Source organism: Lemur catta, chromosome 12 (genome assembly GCF_020740605.2).
Source record: "Lemur catta isolate mLemCat1 chromosome 12, mLemCat1.pri, whole genome shotgun sequence".
Classification (NCBI taxonomy): Eukaryota; Metazoa; Chordata; class Mammalia; order Primates; family Lemuridae; genus Lemur; species Lemur catta.
The window spans coordinates 52,659,967-52,679,094 of NC_059139.1; the positions used below are offsets into that span (position 1 = coordinate 52,659,967).

General features: G+C 36.5%; 1 protein-coding gene across 2 annotated transcripts in view; it reads right to left on the reverse strand.

The window, feature by feature from the left end:
• SSBP2 (single stranded DNA binding protein 2) overlaps positions 1-19,128 on the reverse strand; it is a 269,811-nt gene that overhangs the window by 175,310 nt on the left and 75,373 nt on the right. For both annotated transcript variants that reach the window (XM_045566334.1, XM_045566335.1), the window contains exon 2: positions 7,597-7,669. In XM_045566334.1, coding sequence (XP_045422290.1) covers positions 7,597-7,669 — 73 coding nt within the window. The remainder of the gene's footprint in view (positions 1-7,596; positions 7,670-19,128) is intronic.

A 19,128-nucleotide genomic window follows, 5' to 3' on the forward strand; every position in this document is an offset into this window, starting at 1 on the left:
GGTAAAGGAGGACTTTCATTTTAAATTATATTCTATGTAGTTTAGATTTTTTTTTTTTTTTTTTTGGCAAACATGTATTAATGATGAGCAGTGTTGAGGAATGGCCAGAAAATACCCTTAAATGTCAACAGTTATTTTAAAGATAATTTTTTCTGCTATTTATGAGTAAGTATTTTCTGTTATACTAAGTTTCACAGATTTCAGGCTTGTTTAGGTATTCGGTGGCATCTATGCTAACAACTGTTCTCTCTTTATTCTGTTTTTCCTTCTTCCATTATCCTACCCTCAATGTGTATTTCCCTAGTCCTAAGGCTTTTTGCGATTTAATTATCCACTTCTCTTCCTTCCATCATTTGACTAGCTAGAGGCAGTATTCTCCTGTAACTTTCATGTAAATCTCAAGGCCCATTCCTGCTGCCATATTCTGCATTTTAGAGCCTTGTCTATGATTATACTGTCTTTATCATATGATCTAACATTTTCAGCATTTCTACATAAATGCAAAATCACTGAATCATGAATAAAAGGTATATCAACAGGCAAGACATGCCTTATAGTTTAATTATAAATTATGTACTATCTGAGACAGCACTTCTAGGAATTTATCCTATATATGGTCACAAATGCAAAATTTTATATATAGAGAGAGAGGGACAGAGAGAGAAGGAGATAAATCTTCACTGAAGCAATGTTTATAATTGCTAAAAACTGGAAATAACCTAAATGTTCATCAGTAGAATGCTAGAGAATTATATCATGGCACATTTCATACAATGAAATACTCCACAACCGTAAAAAAGAGAATTATGATATTTTATAAACCAATATGACACAATTTCCAAAATCTAACAAGTGAAACAAAAAATTAAAGCATAAAACAGTGTGCATAATAAACTAGCATTTATACAAACAAAGAAAAAATGATACACACAGACATATACACATAAACATATACAGGTTAAACACACACACACACACACAGACACACACAAACACATGCTTAATTTTTTCCTCCTTATTTGCTCTGGCAAGGCATACTGGTCATTTACCTATTATTTCTCAGCCCCACACCCACCCTTCTATACTCCATTCTACACTTGGAGCTGGGATTCTGAAAATTACATTTCCTAGCCTCCTTGCCATCTGGCTTCCTGTTAACTGCAGCCATCAGGAGACACTAGGAGGAGATCAAAAGGCAGGAGGAAGATGAGAAGCTTCCTGTCTCTGGCTCCAAAACTGAGGCAGTTGCAGGCTGCTGCAGCAGCAGCAGCAACAACAGTAGGGGTGGGAAATTCTGGATGTCAGCAGCACCTTATTGGAGGTTCTAGCCTTGTCAGTGTGGGATCTCTTCTGCAGATCCAGACCCACTTTACCATAATCTCTAACAATGCAGCAGCAGGTTTGATGCTCATGGGCTCCACACTTTACATAGTATTCCTAAATCCTTTCACAATTTTTGAATTTGAATATTTAAAAATCAACTTTTAATATCACAAAAGAATAAAACTAGTTCTTGTGTTAAGAAAAAACCTGCATAACTGTATATAAGTTTGTTTCCAGACAAAATTCCTGAGACTTCTAATTTAGATATAAACTACTGTTCCCACTAATCTTCTAAAATATACCATGTATAGAAGCATGGGGGCATCTATACACTAAACCAAATATAAAAAAAATTAAAGTAAAAATTTTTATACTTTAATTCAAAAAATTAAAGCCAATAGATGTTTAACGAAGAAAATATGACTACTTTGAAGCAGATAATCTAAAACTGTGTTGTTCAACATGGTGCCCACTAGTCACATGCGCCTATTTAAATTTAAAATTAGTTAATTGAATGTTCCTCAGTTGCACTAGCCACATTTCAAGTACTCAATAGTCACATGTGACTAGCAGCTACCTTACCAGACAGCACAGATTAGAGATCATTGCCATAATTACAGAAAGCTTTATTGGACAGTGCTGCTTTATTTTAGAAGGAAGGAAGAATACTTATTAAAGAGGACTACCTTTTATTGGAAAAACTCCTTTCTATTTTTGTTTATATTTTTTACCCAGAAAGACAGAGGCCCCTAGGAGTGGTCTGAAAGAAAAGGATTGCATAGAGGAAAACAAATACCTGATATTTTACATAAAAAGAATTTAGGAGGTTGCTAATGATCTTTCAGGAAGAAGTCGGAGGGTCTGGAAGGATACAGAAAAAGGGAAAATGGGAGAGGTTGTGAGCAGTCTACAAGACAGAAGGCAAAAGGCACTCTCAGGAAATAGGCTAGTGAGAAGTCCCCTGTGGCAAGGAGACCAAAAAACTTAAGGTAAGTTGTACCTAATATTCAAGTTAATATTTTTGCCCATAGTGTACAAAGGTTAATCTTTTCAGTTATCCCCCAACCTTTAGTAGAAATCTTTTATACACAAGAGCAATGAGTCAGTGGAGCTTTGAAGCTGTGAGGAAAACAAGAAACTTCAGGCATAGAAAAGGGATCAGCTATAAGAGGGAGAAGCAGAGTTGGGTTGTAATATTCAACAGGAGTAAGAAATTACAGCAGGAGAATCCTAAGGACCCCATATAAGGTTCACAGATACTGGAGAAGACTTGAGACAAACTATAGTATCAGAGATTACAGCTGGAGCCATTTTGACAGAAAGGGAACACCAAAAGGTAGGAGGACTGCAGGCCATCCAAATGACAAACACTCGGAACACACATGTACATTTACACCTATACTTTAAAAACAAACTAAACAAGATAGAAAAAAGTTGGTCAAGAATTTTAAAAATAACACTTCGGAACATTCATTCATGCCAGGCACTATTCTAAGCAACTTGTGCGTACTGTTTAAACCTCAACATAAGTCTAAAATATTATTATGATTATCTTCTTTCTACAATCAATAAAACTAAGTAAGATGCAGAACATAATTCAAACCCAGGTGGGCTTGCTCAGAGCAATTGCTCTTACCTACTACACTATATTGCCTTCAAATTAAAATTTAAGAAACTATTTAGGAAATAACAATTATTGTTTTCTCTCTTCATATAGGTAAAAGACAGAGAATAGAATTTTGGAGTCTACAGTGTTCAATAACTTAGCATTCCTAATAAAATCTAAAGAAGCAATCCATTAGATGTTTTTAAACTTCTATTTCAGGCTAACTTGTTGGCTATCATGACAAATAAGGGCTAGCAATACAGTATAAACAATGTAAAATTTTTAAGAAAGAGAAAAAATCTAGAATCTCTGTTAACACTCTGATTATTAATTTTATTAGTTAAGGACATCAAGCCTCATTCTGAGATATGAATACCATACAAAATCTCAGGAATAAGTGGAAATTATCTTTCCATAATGAAGCAATATAACCAGAAAATGATAGCTTCTAATGAATCCAAAGTAACAAAAATTAATGTAGAATTAGAAAGACAATTCCTTAACATTCTGGTTGTAATTATTGAATGTTGAAGGATAATAAAGATAAAGCAGAGGGCTTTGTACTGAGAATATTTCTAAAGAATACTCAATTTTCTCCCCTTGGGAGTAAAAGAATGAAGTCACACAAACTGTATTTAGAATTTGGGTAGTGGTCTAAACTCTATCATGAATCAGAGATAACACTGAGTTAGTTGGCACAACCTAGTTAGATAAATGTTTTGATTTCCACTGTTTGCCCAATGCTGTGTCTTTTAATTAAGAAAAAAAATAGCCGGGCTAAGCACACTCTTCTAACTGATAACAAAAGCCATCCAGAACAGTCGAATTTCTGATGGCCCAGGTCAAGGGCACTTTTAGAAAAGCCAAGCCCAAGTGAGAGATTGGGCTGCTGAGATATATATCTTGCTTGTTCTGATGATGCCTGGAGTTCCAATTTGATCTTCTCATAACTTCACCCTACAGAACAAGCCCATACAAAGGAAGAAGTGGCCTAGCATAGTAAATCCTGATTCAGATGAGCTCATTAACATCACAGTCATTCATAGCCTCATTCATCCTGAGGGAGAATGTCAGAATTGGAAGAAGTATTCTACTTCGCCTTGAACCAGGGTGAGCATATTATATATCTGAATAATTGGTGCCACTTCAATCATTTCCTTTTTATTATAATAACCAACCCAAATAAGTAGGTCTTCCTATATTAAGTTGCTATGGAACAGCTCTGAATTAGGTAAAAACCTGGGGATAGACCTGGGAGCATTTAGATAAAATGGTTCTTTACTATTCAAACTAGCTAAGAAGTCATTCTACAATAAGCAGCCTTAAATTTTCCACATGATCCAAGTGAAACTAAGAGAGAAAGCAACCCTAAACAGAGTACAGAGCTCTAAAATATTACATTCTCTTTTTTTCACTATCCATAGTTAGTAGGGAAGGGCATACAGACACCAGAGTAAAAGCCTAATGATGTTATTCTTTTACTTTAAAACCTTCAAAGGCTCCCTTTTGCCAAAGACAAAGTCCAAACTTTCTGGTATTGTATGCAACCAGGCCCCTGCAGAATGTACTATCAGCTTAGAGAGATGAAGCCCCAAGAAAGCCTTTCTAGGAAAAGCTCTTTCTAAAGTAGAGAGAGTTTTGAAGGTAGGAGAGTTTAGGCAGAGGGAATACACCATTGAGTAAAACTCAGATGACAGAAGCCTCACAGTATATACAGGCAAACACAGCGGCTGAATACTATAGAACTGAAAATGTGAGGGAGGAAATAGCAAGCTATTGTAATTTAATCAACTGAAATTATCAAGAACTCTAGGGTGTGCTCAGCAATGGTCTATCACAAATCTAACTCCAGGCTTCCATCTTTAAATTCAGATAATTTAAGAGAATGCATTTTCTCTTCAATTATTTTTATTTTTGGATAACTGCACAAATAATATATGTATGCTTTGTTTTAAAAAATGCTACAATTTAGTATAAAATCCCCTTTGATCCCTTTAACAGCCCTACTCCCAGAAACAACTAGTCCAGAATGTATATTCTTTCCGAACTTTTAATATACATTATGTCCCTAAATATGTACCCACAAAAGTGTATAGTACTGCTTTATGTTCAAGGGTTTTCCATATTAATGACATACTTCAGCTTCCTTCGTTTACTAGACAATGTTTTGGAAGTCTATCCATGTAAGTTCAAATAGATCTAATTTACTCTTTTACATTATGAAAAACTTATATCTCAATAAATTTAGCCATTCTCCTAAATTGGTTATTTAGGTATTGAGAATGTATTTTCACAGTACCACTCAGAGTTTAGTAACCTAGAAAGTGAAGAATAGTTCTGAGAATCACATACAGTCATCTCCAAAATCCAGAATAAATGTGTTTACTTGGTGACAATAGTTTGTTTTCAATTTAACTGGTTCTTCCTGTGAAAGTGAACCAGACTAATAATTTAGGGGAATCCTCAGTTTTATATTCCAAATGCAGCCAGAGAAAATAAAATCATGGTAAATATTTGTCAACATGCGTGAAGCTCATCTGAAATTCTAATTTCATTTCTACCAAATAGTCCTAGAAATTCTGTATATCCATTTTCCATTGAGCTCAAGGCCTATGACTACAGTTTCAAGTTATCTGCTCAATTCACATAACCCAACTGAATCCAAATATCTAAACTTCCTTAAATAGGTTAGCAAGATTTTTCTTTTTGATGAAATTTAATAACCATTGTATCTGATATACATTAGTAAGAAAATAATCTTGGGGAACCGCTGAGGATTAAGCAAGTTGAGCCAATTCAAAATGATCCTTGATACAAGGAAGGAGATCAGTAAATCCTTTAAGCTTCATCAAGTTCTCAAATGCACTAAAATAAAACTTTAAAATCTCTATAGCTAGCGTTAGTTTCTTTAAAATACACTGTAAGTTGACAGTGATTAAGAACATAAATATTAAGGATATCCTTTTTGCAATCTCAATCACTTCCTCTGTAATAGCAAATAGTGAGTATGACTTATTTCATAGCCCAAAGTCTTCTAATTACTGATTTAGTGAAACACAGATACACCAAACTTCTGTTTTGATTTGAATAAACTTTTAAAACAAATTTTCATTACACTGCATGTATTCCTTCTAAGGTAAAACATATGTTCTAACCAAACCTCAACAATTCCTTATTTGAAAATTAGGCCTACTAGTTCACATATACTAATTAACTAGAAATAAGACTGGGGGGTCTGTGTGCATTTGTTTACTTGCGCATTTGTTTGGGGAGCAGTTGAATCTCAAGAAGGCTATACCTCAGTCAGGGCACTATGGGCAATGGGTTTCCTGTCGTGTCTCTGATCCAGTGGGGGCCAAAATAATGAGATCACTAAAGACAACATGATTTCAAGTAGCACACTGTCCAACAGAAATATACACATGGACCACGGATAAGAGTCACATATATAATTTAATGTTTTTTTCCAAGAGAAAGGGCCTCACAATCATAACTCACTGCAGCCTCGAACTCCTGGCCTCAAGTGATCCTCCTGCCTTGGCCTTCCAAAGTGCTGGGATTACAGGTGTGAGCTACTGAGAATGGCTGAATTTAAAATTTTTAAATTTTAAATTAAAAATTTTACACATTAAAAATTAAAAGGTAAGGTTAATTTTAGTAATACATTTTATGTTACCCAATCTTAACCAAAATATGTCAATGTGTGACCAAAATTTAAAAATTATTAGTGATATTTTATATTCTTTTGTTCATACTAAGCCTTCCAATTCAGTGTGTACTTCACACATACAGCACTTATCAAATGGATTAGCTGTATTTCAAGTACTCAAAAATCCATACATGGCTAATGGCTACCATATTGGACAGCACAGATACAGAAGAAAAACCAGGGGCTTTGGAATTAATGCGGACCTAGGTTTGAAAACTAGTTCCATAACTCACTAAGATGTGTGACCATGAACCAGTTATGTAAATCTCTGGGCCCTGTTGTTCTCATCAATAAAACAGAAATAATATGGCCTGTCTTGCAAATTTCTTATAAGAATTAGAGATAATATATGTAAAGTACCTTGGTATATTACATGTCTGACACATATTAGATCTCAATAAAATCATCACCATTCTCATCATCATTCTACAGATTAGAGAAGGAAAAGCACCACTGTAAGAAAGCTCAAATCAAAGTTTAAGAAAGTGAAGATAGAGAATAGAAAAAGAAACAAAAACTTGAAGTAAGATTATTATAATGTTTTCTAACTAAAATCAATCAAGAATTATCCATACAAGATATAAACAAACAAAAAGGCCATTTTCCAAAATTGTGAATAATGCCAAAATATGATACTGTTAGAACTGAAGATATGGAGAGTTCTTTTTTAAAAACAAGATTTGCTTTCTCGATTATTGTTGCCGTGCTAATATTACTTTCTATTTCCAAGGGGGGAAAATGGATATAAAGTTGACTAGAAGGTAACTGAGTGGCACAGAATTGCTATTTTGGAATACTAAAAATGTTTACACATAATCTGCAAAGCCATATTATCTATACTGATAACTGAGCATTCATTATATAACACATAGCAATCTATTTTTTCAAATAATTGTTACAGTATATTTTTCATTCATTTATATATCAAAATGCAATACAGAAAATACATAAAACATACCTCTGATAAAAACGTTTGGGCCGATTTCTGAGCTCCTACATGAAGCAGATATTCATAAACGTACAGTGCTAACCTGGAAAACAAATAAAACATCTATTGAGAAGAGGAATATTAAAATTCATTCTTTAAATAATGCACATCTTTCCATTGCAAAAATATCTTTTGTGCAAAAATATCTTACACACTAACAGTGACAAAAAATAAACCCTTCCCATACCCTTTCAATAGGAATTTATAAATGTATGTTCAGAAAGAATCTAATTAAAAGAGCACATGAAGAAAAAGACAAATATATCTTTTCTTGGCAAGAAATATCTAAATATGGATTTTTTTCTTGAATCATCTCACTTATAACCTTATTCCCTTTGTTATACCTAATATAAATAATTTATAACCAAACATTAATAATCTCCAAATCCTATTTTAAGGTATAATCATTATCTTTCATTAGTAATATAAATGAATTAAGGTACTGGACTTTTACAACAACTTTATGTCCTTCAGTCTTTTTGGTGAATATTAATGCAAATTTTTGGTGAATATTAACGCAAACCCTAGATGTTTGCAGAACCGTATGCCAAAACTTGTGTTAAATATCCATTTTAATATTTGTTCAGCAACCTCTCCTTATTCTTTAAATTTGATTGTTAAACTAACAATGTTTTTAGTTTATAAGGCATTCCAATTCACAGCAAACCACAGCATTATGTAAACTTTAAAGATATCGGATCATATTAAGCACGATTGGGTGCTTACACTTTAAAGGTTAACACAAAATTACATATAAATTTATCACTCAAATGTAGACTATTGAGTATGCAGTATACACTTATACTACTTCCATTATCTTGTGGATTTAGAATTTTTAAGCTACACCATGTGGCTCAATTTCAGTTGAGCTGTTAACAAAATATTATTCATAAACCCAAATTAGTCTGAGGCAGTATTTTTAATGATATCTTGGACCAATGCCCAGATAGCTCACAACAGTTCAGTTTCTGCTACACTATGTTTACCAATGTTGAACCAGGTTTACAGTAAACAACATAATATAACAATAACCACAATTCTGTATAGCTGCACCACTTCTCTTGCCAAGCAAATTTTTGACTGCTAAAGATTGATGGCACTTGAAAAAATGAGTATTTTCCTTACTTTCGTGAAAACATATCATGCATCTGTCATGAAAAGAGAAAGCTTGTACAAATTCAGTTGTTCTGTCCATTTAATTCTTTCCCAATTCCAAAATTGGCAAATACTTAAAATGAGAATTATTCTGTAGCTACTAAACACCTTGAGAGAGTAGATATCTGCTAAAGTTACTCACTGATGAAAAGTATGTTACTGACAGAAAGGATATGAATGTAATTTAGAAACATCTCTTATGATCTTCAAATTGAATGACACTTCCTAGATCAGTGCTTCTCAACTCTTTTTTCCTACCCTAACACACATGAGGGATATAGCATGCCCCTTTTAGTAGCAGTATCTCCCTGTGGAAATAAAGGTCATCTCCAAAGTACATCCATAAGGGATACAGGTACTGGAATATTCCTGTAGCTTCAAACAAACAATCCTGCTGGGGATTCTATCACACATGCTTTAAACACACATATCCTATACATCTTGTCCCTCTACCAGCCACTTCTAACCCTATCTCGTGATTTCACTGACCATGGTGGCAAATTTTACCTTGAAAAAGGAAAATATTTGTTAAATCTTCCCGGATAGACTGTGAATCCTCAAAATTGCCTGCCGGTGGCAGTGCTGCCCTATGGCCAAACTGAGAAGAAATACAGCCTCAGGGGGGCCAGGTGCTGTGACTCACACCTATAATTCCAGTACTTTGGGAGGCCAAGGCAAGAGGACTGCTTAAGGCCAGGAGTTTAAAATATAGCCTCAGGTAGGTAATTCCTTGTGGCTTGTAAAACCTTGGGCCTAGAGCCAAACCAGTGGTGTAGGCTAAGCAAGAGATCCAGGCTAAGTGAAAGGTGAAAGGCTGAACAGTAAGGACATGCCACCAAGGTTGGGGAATTTGAAAGTGAGAGGCACAGAGTGAAGCAGAGGTACCCTGACGGGCCCTGGTTGGGGAGGGGGAGACAACAAACCTCAGACCACTCAAGGCCACAGCACAACTGTTGCTGTGTCTTTTCAATAAACCCCATTCCTTCAAGTTAAGTGAGTTACTTCCTTGTAATCTTATAATCTCTTCTTTGTATATTAAAGGGAGCTAATATAGTTCTTCTACGTTTCCTTAATAATTAAGTAACAAAAGAGATACCTCTTTACAAGTACAGTTAAAAGCAAAAACCCACACGTTCTCTATGAGTCTAGGACAGTGATTCTAAAAAATTCATTGGAAGGGGCTCAGAATCACTGGAGATGTGAAAATTTCAAACCATGTAACAAGATTCTAAAGAGTCTTCCAAAGTTGTGTGCCCATCCTCCTACCTTTAGAATCTGTGCTGTAGCAGCTCAGCATTATCAACAGGAGGACAAATTGGGACAAAGCTGAGAAAAGCTATCTATAATGCCACCTCATATATCCATGTTCTACCATCTCCTTTGAACAAAATTAATGCTTCCCAGGCAATCAGGATCCATGCTCCAAAAAGTGTGGCAGGGTGGCAACGCATGCGTGTGTTAAGTAGATAGTTAGGATCTCCAACTCTTCTCGGGATAAGGCTTCCCTGCTTTGGTGCTGTTTGGAGCAAATGCTCCACCTGGGAAGGACAAAGGTAGGCACTCCATTTTGGTGTTATCCCACCCATAATCCTATCTCGAGCAATTGCTACATCTGGGGGAAGTGGGAATGCTTTATTAATCTGGGAATTCCACAGGCATAACAGGATTTAGAAAGTGATCTAGAGTAACCTAAGGGTAATTATTATGCCATTAGCTTGACTCTGCATTGTGGTTGACCCCCCTCCCAAGGTGGGCTTAGAGGAAACTCATACATGCAAATGGCATTTTGAGGAAACATGTTGATCATTTGATACCATCCCGTAACTCCTGAGAGCCCTCCCTCAGACTAGGCTAATAAAAGGAAACAATCTGAGAAGTCCAAGGACAGAGTGGGTCAGCCAGTCAGAGAGCGAATGAGAGAGTGAGTCAGTCAGCCAGGGAGTCGGTCTGTCTCTCTCCACTCGCAGAGACAGACTCGTTTTTACAATAAAGAGCGTTCGGGTGAAACTGCTTCCTGCCTGAGGTTACTCCATTGTATTGGCCCTGCTGGTGATTTTTCCAAGCAAGCAGTCAGAGGACCAAGAAAATAGTCTGGACTTGACACTTTGTGTCTGGTCATTTTTCAGCCAAGAGCACACCAAGAACCGAGGGCAGACCACCACTCTGACAGGTGAACAACTAGTTAACTCTACTGCCATGAAAACTCCATAATACATGACTGGCACACCTCCAATATTTTAATTATCATCTCTGTGCATAGGATTTTCTAAACCTATCCCTACAGCCCTACCCTCTGTCACAAGCTTTAAACCTGCTTCTCAAAATTGATGTTTGATAAGATGTTTCTCTCTTAAATTGTTCGTGTCCAAAGTTAAACTCACCTTCTCTGTTTTTATAGTACCTATGCTCACCTTCAATGGAACAAAATTTCTCTGAGTCTGTTTCCTCATTTGTCAAATGGGGAAAATAATACTTCCCTTGTATTATTAAAAGTATTAGAGAGCACAGTAAATAGTAACAATTGTTATGATTTTGTCTAATTCTCTCACATCCAGTAATATATGATCACATCATGTACCAGATTCTAGTGCCACAATCTCTCCCACATCGGTCATTCCTTTCTATCTTTCCTGCTCCTGAGGAACCGCCAGGAGTCACAGCAACACCAGCAGCTATTTGCTCTAGTTTCAAATGCATATACTGTGCAATTCCATTAACTCCCCATAAAAAGAAATTGGGACCCCCAGAAATAAGAACATCCAGAAAGTTCTGGGGGGAAAGCCCTGCAATAAAAGATACTGTTTGAACACAAATGATGCCAGGAGAGTGGGCAGTGACACTTGTCCATCCATGCAGGTTAATCACAACATGGTGCTTTACCTAGTGATATGAGATCACCAAAGAGAAGGCAACATTTTATTCAGATTCACTTTCAACTAAACAGTGAAAATTTTAAAATATTGAATATGCAAATATTTAAACAGTGCATACTTTTGAATTGACATTTTCTTTTTCATTTTTATGATCTTTAAGAAATTTAAGTACTTTTGATAAAGTGCAGAGTGGCTATTTAACCTAGTAGCTTTTAATGTGATCTAAATACATTTAAAAAATTAACAATCGTACAGTGAGAGTTGGCTGCAAAAAGTAGATCCAGCCTTTTTTTTTTTACATTGATTGATGAAAAAGCATATCAATGATTCATGCATCAAATATCTTTAAATTATCCTCATTTCATTCTAATTTTAAATTGGATATCAAAGACTGAGTTATCAAAATGATGATCAACAATTTTAGAGAGAGAGCTAAAGCCAAAAATGCAAAATATATCTGACAGACCTCAATACCTTCTTAACTCCCTGGTCACTACAGGTACCTAAGCTTTAAAAGTAAGAGGAAAAGTAGAGGTTAAAATGGGAAGAACACAGAGAAGAGCCAAACCCTGAGCCCACTTGGGGCTGCCCTCAAAACAGTAATTATATAACACCTACATATGTGATGCACACTAAATTCACTGTCTCTCAATTACACACACTGGCACTCACAACTGCCCTAGGAGACAAACCAGAAAACTCAACCAACAATGATAAAATTCCACAATTTGAATTCTATCAATCTCCAACCAATCTCCTTCAACTAGGCGTCATGAATTCAAAAGCTCCAATAATTTGGATGTGAATAGGTCTATGGTTTAACCTTTTAACCTATTTTTTTTAAAAAAAGAGTGAGGGGATCCCACTTACTTTCCATTTTGCACATTATCTAATAAAACTGAGGGTTTTTGTAATATACAATTAGATGGGAATTAAAGATATATAAAAATAATATAAAAATTTTAAACCAATGCTGCTCCTTTAAAAATCAAATAAAATTAAAAAGCAATAAAAGACTGAGAAAACAAGATATACAATTCATACCATGACATAAGGCTAATATGCTTACTATATAAGGAATATAAATAAAATGACCTGCTAGAATATGAAGAGCCTAATTTTTAAATAATGAGCAAGGTATGAAAATGAAAATTCAAATAAGAATGGTTACATATGGCCAGTAAGTAACCCTAAGGAAAAATGTTCAACCTCCTAGTCATAAAAAGTATTTTAAAATTTCACTAATATATGTAGCAAAGACTTTAAAAGCATTAAAGCATCCAGTGCCTTTAAGGGTAAAATATGGAAATGTAAACAGTACAGCTTTTCAAGAAAATAACACGGAAAGGTGAAAATATGACAGGATAAATAAAAAAAGAAAGTATGTATGCTCCCAGCCATACTACATGTATATTCTTTATATTCTTCCATAGATTTTATGCACATACAAGCATCAGAGCAACCAGTGGCACTCCCAAGCTTCCCACTCTTATGGAATCATTTCAGTTCAAACTGTATCTTTTATTGCAAAGCTTTTTTCCTAGGGACCGGGGGCCTGGGATAAGAGATAGACTTTTTTCATTGCATAACTTTTCTTCTATTTGACTATTTCCCCTGGGCTAATATTCCCTATTTAAAAAGAAAGAACAAGAAAATTAAAAAATTAATAATAAACCTTTTATATCTTTTGACCCAGTAATTTTTATTCTAAAATACCATAGAATTGGAAAGTCAAACAATTTATAATGATGCTTGTGGCAAAATTATTTCAGCAAAAAAGTGGCAACCTAAATATCTGATAAAAAGAATAATTAGATTATGATATATACATGTGATGGGAAAATATATTTTTGAAAAATGTTTAATGATATGAAGAAATTTTCATAATTCATTGTTTAAAATTAAAAAGTCCCAAAATATATATAATGTGTATAGAAAAAGAGTAGGAAGAAATAAGAGTTACTGCAACTGGTAGAAACATTAATAAAAATATGAAGTTGACAGATGAAGTCCAACTAGTATGGGGTAGAAAAACTAAGTAAAACAGTAAAACCAGTATGGCCTACTTAGAGTAGGGGCAAGCATCCCCATTCCTCTCTCAGAAGGCCTGAGGGCAACTCTTATCACAGCACTTTCCTCTTAATGAACACTCATAATAGTAGCTTTGTGTCTCCTGTAAGAAATTAAGTTTTGTGGCACTCATACTAAACAAATATATAAGGTATTTGACTACATAAAAATATTAAATGTCTCATATAATTTCTGCAAATATATTTCCCAGTTTGTTGTCCAACTTAATCTCAGTCAGTTTTTTGGGGGTAGAGGCATGTAGTTTTAGTTTTGGTTTTTTTTTTTTTTTTAAAGATTTTTTTGAGACAAGGTCTCACTATGTTGCCCAGGCTAGTCACAAATTTCTGGGCTCCAGTGATCCTCCCGCCTCAGCCTTCTGAGTAACTTGGACTACTGGTGTGTGTCATCATTCCTGGCTAGACATTATTTTTTTTAATTTCAAAATATTAAGGGGGTACAAATGTTTTAGGTTACATGGATTGCTTTTGTAATGCTTGAGTCCCAGCTGTAGGTGTGCCCATCACGCAAATAGTGTTCATTATACCCATTATGTAGGTTTTTACCCCTCCCCTTCCCCCCTTCTCCCCATCCCTTCCCCCCACCTCCCCTCCTGGATGATTTCCACTGAGTTTTACTTCCCTCTGTGCACATGTGTGCTCATCAGTTAGTTACAATTTAATAGTGAATACACGTGGTATTTGTTTCTCCATTCTTGAGATACTTCACTTAGGAGAATGGTCTCCAGTTCCATCCAGATTGTTGCAAAAGGTATTAATTCATCTTTTTGTATGACTGAGTCATAGTCCATTATATACATATACCACAGTTCAATAATCCACTCATGAAATGATGGGCACTTGGGGTGATTCCACATCTTTACAATTATGCTACAATAAACATTCAAATGCAGATGTCTTTTTGACAAAAAGTCTTCTTTTCCTTTAGTTAGATACCCAATAGTAAGATTGCTAGATCGAATGGTAGGTCTACTTTTAGTTCTTTGAGGAATCTCCATACTGTTTTCCAGAAGGGTTGGACTAATTTGCAGTCCCACCAACAGTGTATAAGCGTTCTTTTCTCCCTGCATCCATGCCAACATCTCTTGTTTCTGAACTTTTTAATAAAGGCAATTCTAACTGGGGTAAGGTGATATCTCGCTGTGGTTTTAGGTTGCATTTCCCTAATGATTAGTGACACTGAGCATTTTTTTCATATGTTTATTGGCTAATTGTGTTTCTTACTTTGAGAAGTTTCTGTTTGTGTCTTTTGCCCACTTTTTAATAGGGTTGTCTGATTTTTCTTGGTGATTTGCTTGAGTTCTTTGTAAATTCTTGATATTAGCCCTTTATTGAATGTATAGGTTGTGAATATGTTCTCCCATTCTGTTGATTATCTATTTTCTCTGTTGTCATTTCCTTAGCTGTGCAGAGCTTTTTAGTACAATCAAATCCCATTTATTAACTTTTGTTGTAGCCATGATTGCCATTGGGGTCTTAGTCATAAATTCTTTGCATAGGCCAATACTGTAGAAGAGATTTTCCTACATTGCCCTCTAGAATTCTTATGGTTTCATGCCTCAGATTTAAGTCTTTTATCCAACTTGAATTAATCTTTGTGAGTGGTGAGAGGTAGGGGTCCTCTTTCATTCATCTGCATGTGGCTATCCAATTTTCCCAGCACCATTTATTGAATAGGGCTTCTCTTCCCCAGCGTCCCTTGTTGTCTGCTTTGTCAAAGATTAGTTGGTTTTAGGTAGACAGTTTTATATCTGGGTTCTCTGTTCTGTTCCATTAGTCTATGTCTCTATTTTTGGAACAATACCATGCTGTTTTGGTTACCATAGCCTTGTAGTATAGTTTGAAGTCTGGTAACGTGATGCCTCCACATTTGTGATTTTGGCTTAAGATTACTTTGGCTATTCAGGATCTTTTCTGGTTTCAAATGAAGTGTAGAATTATTTTTTCTAGATCTGTGAAGTATAATGTTGGTAATTTGATGGGGATTGTATTGAATTTGTAAATCACTTTGAGTAGTATGGACATTTTAATAATGTTGATTCTGCCTACCCATGAGCATGAAATGTTTTTCCATTTGTTTGTATCCTCTGTGATTTCTTTCCTCAGAGTTTCATAGTTTTCCTTGTAGAGATCTTTCACCTCCTTGCTTAAGTATATTCCTAGGTATTTTATTTTCTTTGTAGCTATTGTGAATAGTATTAAGTCTTTAATTTGACATTCAGTTTGACTGTTACTGGTGTATAGAAATGCTACTGGTTTGTGTACATTGATTTTGTATCCTGAGACTTTGCTGAATTTATCAATTCCAGGGGACTCTTGGTGGAATCTTGGGGTTTTCTAGATACAAGATCATAACATCAACAAAGCATGACAGTTTCACCTGCACTTTCCCAGGTTGGATATCGTTTACTTCTTTCTCTTGCCTGATTGCTCTGGCTAGGACTCCCAGCACTATGTTGAATGAAAGTTGTGACAGTGGGCATCCTTGTCTTAGTCCAGTTCTTAGGAGGAATGCTTTCAACTTTTCCCCATTACTATGATATTGGCTGAGGGTTTGTTGTATATGGCTTTTATGATTCTGAGATATGTTCCTTCTATGCCTAGTTTGTGGAGGGTTCTGATCATGAAAGTGTGCTGGATTTTGTCAAATACTTTTTCTACATCTATTGAGATGATCCTATGATCTTTGTTTTTGCTTCTGTTTATCTGGTGAATCACATTTATTATGTATGTTGAACCATCCTTGCATCTCTGGGATGAAGCCCACTTGGTCCTGATGGATTATTGTTTTGATGTGCTGTTGAATTCGCTTTGCTAGTATTTTATTGGGGGTTTTTGCATCTATATTCATAAGGGATACTGGTCTGTAGTTTTCTTTTTGTTGTTGTTGTTGTATCCTTTCCTAATTTTGGTATCAAGGTGATACTAGCTTTGTAGAATGAGTTGGGGAGGATTCCATCCTTCTCAAAATTATAGAATAACAGAATCTGTATTATGAGTACCAGGTTTTCTTTGTAAGTCTGATAGAATTCGGCTGTGAATCCATCTGGTCCAGGGCTTTTATTTGTTGGGAAGTTTTTTTATTACTGTTTTGATCTCACCATTCGTTATTGGTCTGTTCAGGAGTTCTGCTTTTTCCTGGCTGAGTCTAAGGAGGTTGTGTGTTTCTAGGAAGTTGTCCGTTTCCTCTATGTTCTCTAGTTTATGCACATAGAGATTTATATAGTATTCATTCATGATGTTTTGTATTTCTGCAGTATCAGTTATAAGGTGACCTTTTTCATTTCTGATTGAGCTTATTTGGGTCCTTTCTCTTTTGTTCTTGGTTAATCTAGCAAGAGGTCTGTCTTTTGTTTATCTATTCAAAGAACCAACTTTTTGTTTCATTAATCCTTTGTATCATTTGTTTCTTTATTTTCCTATTTATTTAAATCTACTCTGACCTTTGTTATTTCTTTTCTTTTGTTCATTTTGGGTTTGGTTTGTTCTTCCTTTTCTACTTCCTTGAGTTGTGACTTTAGGTTGTTAATTTGTGATCTTTTTGATGTAGAAATTTAAGGCTATGAATTTTCCCCTGAAGAATGCTTTTGCTGTGTCCCATAGATTTTGATGACTTGTGTTCCCTTTGTTGCTCAGTTCAAAGAATTTTTTGATTGCCATCTTAATTTCATTCTTGACCCAATAATTGTTCAGCAGCAGGTTGTTTAATTCCCACAGCTTTGTGTAGGTTTGAGTGTTTATCTTGTGATTGATTTCCAGTTTTATTCTGCTGTGGTCTGAGATGTACTTGGTATTATTTTGATTTTTTTAAATTTGTTGAGACCTGTTCTGTGGCCTAAAAAGCAGTGTCTCCTTCAGTTGCTTCTATCCTGCTGTCTTCACATCTTCCCAGCAGTGTGAAATGTGTTGGGACCCCCCACCTTAATCTCCGAGATGGTGGGTGATGCTTATGAGTATGAATCAGCCACTCCCTGTTTGAGTTGGTAGATGCTGTAATGAGCTATAGAGTTGTTCTCACTGTCAGTGGTTGATGCTTTCAAGGAAAGAGTCAACTGCAGAGATGTTCTTTTGTGCCTAAGCACTAGTCCCTCAGGAGAAGTACTTGCCCAGGCTTTGGGAGGGACTCTGTAGCTCCCAAGGTGTTGCTTGTTCTCCACCACAGCAGAGGTGGGTGGAGGAGCGAGCATGGGTATGGTTAGGTTGGGTGAGCCTGGAAGGTTCTGCAAAAGCCTCAGCAGGGCTCAAAGGTCATATTCCCATCCCTAGGGGGAGCTGGTGGGAGAAGAGTTGAGGCAGGCTCTCCAAATTGGGATGACTGCTTGTTAGGACAGAGTTATTATTCCCTGACTGGCTGTTGGGAGCAAGCTCTGCCCCTCTTGCGTTACCCCTGTCCTCTGGTGTCTGGTTGCAAATGGCACCTTAATGTATCACACTCGGTTGCTATGGCATCACAGGCTAGGATCGTCCCTGCTGAAGGACCCACCACAGTCTGACAGCATGGTTTTCCTGTGGAGATGATGGTTGCTCCCCCAGATCTCTACATCTTGGACCTGCACAGTATTCTCCAGTCAGTTCTGCCCATGTGGGCACCCCTGCCTCCTGAATCCAGCTCCTAAATCTCCCTCCACCCCCCACATATTCCCTAGCAACTTGTTCGATTCCTGGGGGCATGGGATCCAGCCTGCAAGTCTGACCCACTGGTGTGCATCTCCAGGAAATGCATGGGCAGGGAGCTCCCAGATCAGGCATCCTAGGTCCACTGCAGGTCCTCAAGGAAAAAGGCATGGGCCCCACTCTGTGTGGAAACCTCATACTAGAAGACATGCCAGCTGGGGAGAGGCAACTACTCACCAAATTCTCAGCTCAAAATGTTCTTCCAGTTGCAGTGGGCAGGGGAGGGTCAGAGGAGGATAAGAATATGAATGGTAGAAAGCCAGCTCTCTGGCCTCTCGGGTCACTCTCCTTGGAGGGGAATGTCTAAGCCCTGGGATTATGCAAGTTGTCAACTTGTGCCCACAGTTCCGTGGTTGCCAGAGTGCTTGGGCTTGTGGGGGTGGAAAAGTTTCCAAGTAGCTTGGCAGCCTGCTGATCACCAAAGGAGTGTGGGAAGGAGAAAGGGATCCTCCTTTACCCCTTCACTGGGCTCCAAGCCTCTCTGGGTTTGATCCTCACTGATATCTTTTTTCCTTTTTTCTCTTCCTTCTCTGCTTTGCAATTTTTCTCCATGAAGTCCCCAGTAGGCTCCGGTACTTATTCCTCTGACCTATGCCTGAGCTGTGTCCTTTCTCCCCTCTCCTTTATCTGAAATCCTTCCATCCCTCTGGGACAGTCCAGTAAGCTATGTCTCTAGTCAGCCATCTTGCCTTGATCCCTCTGGCTAGATATTT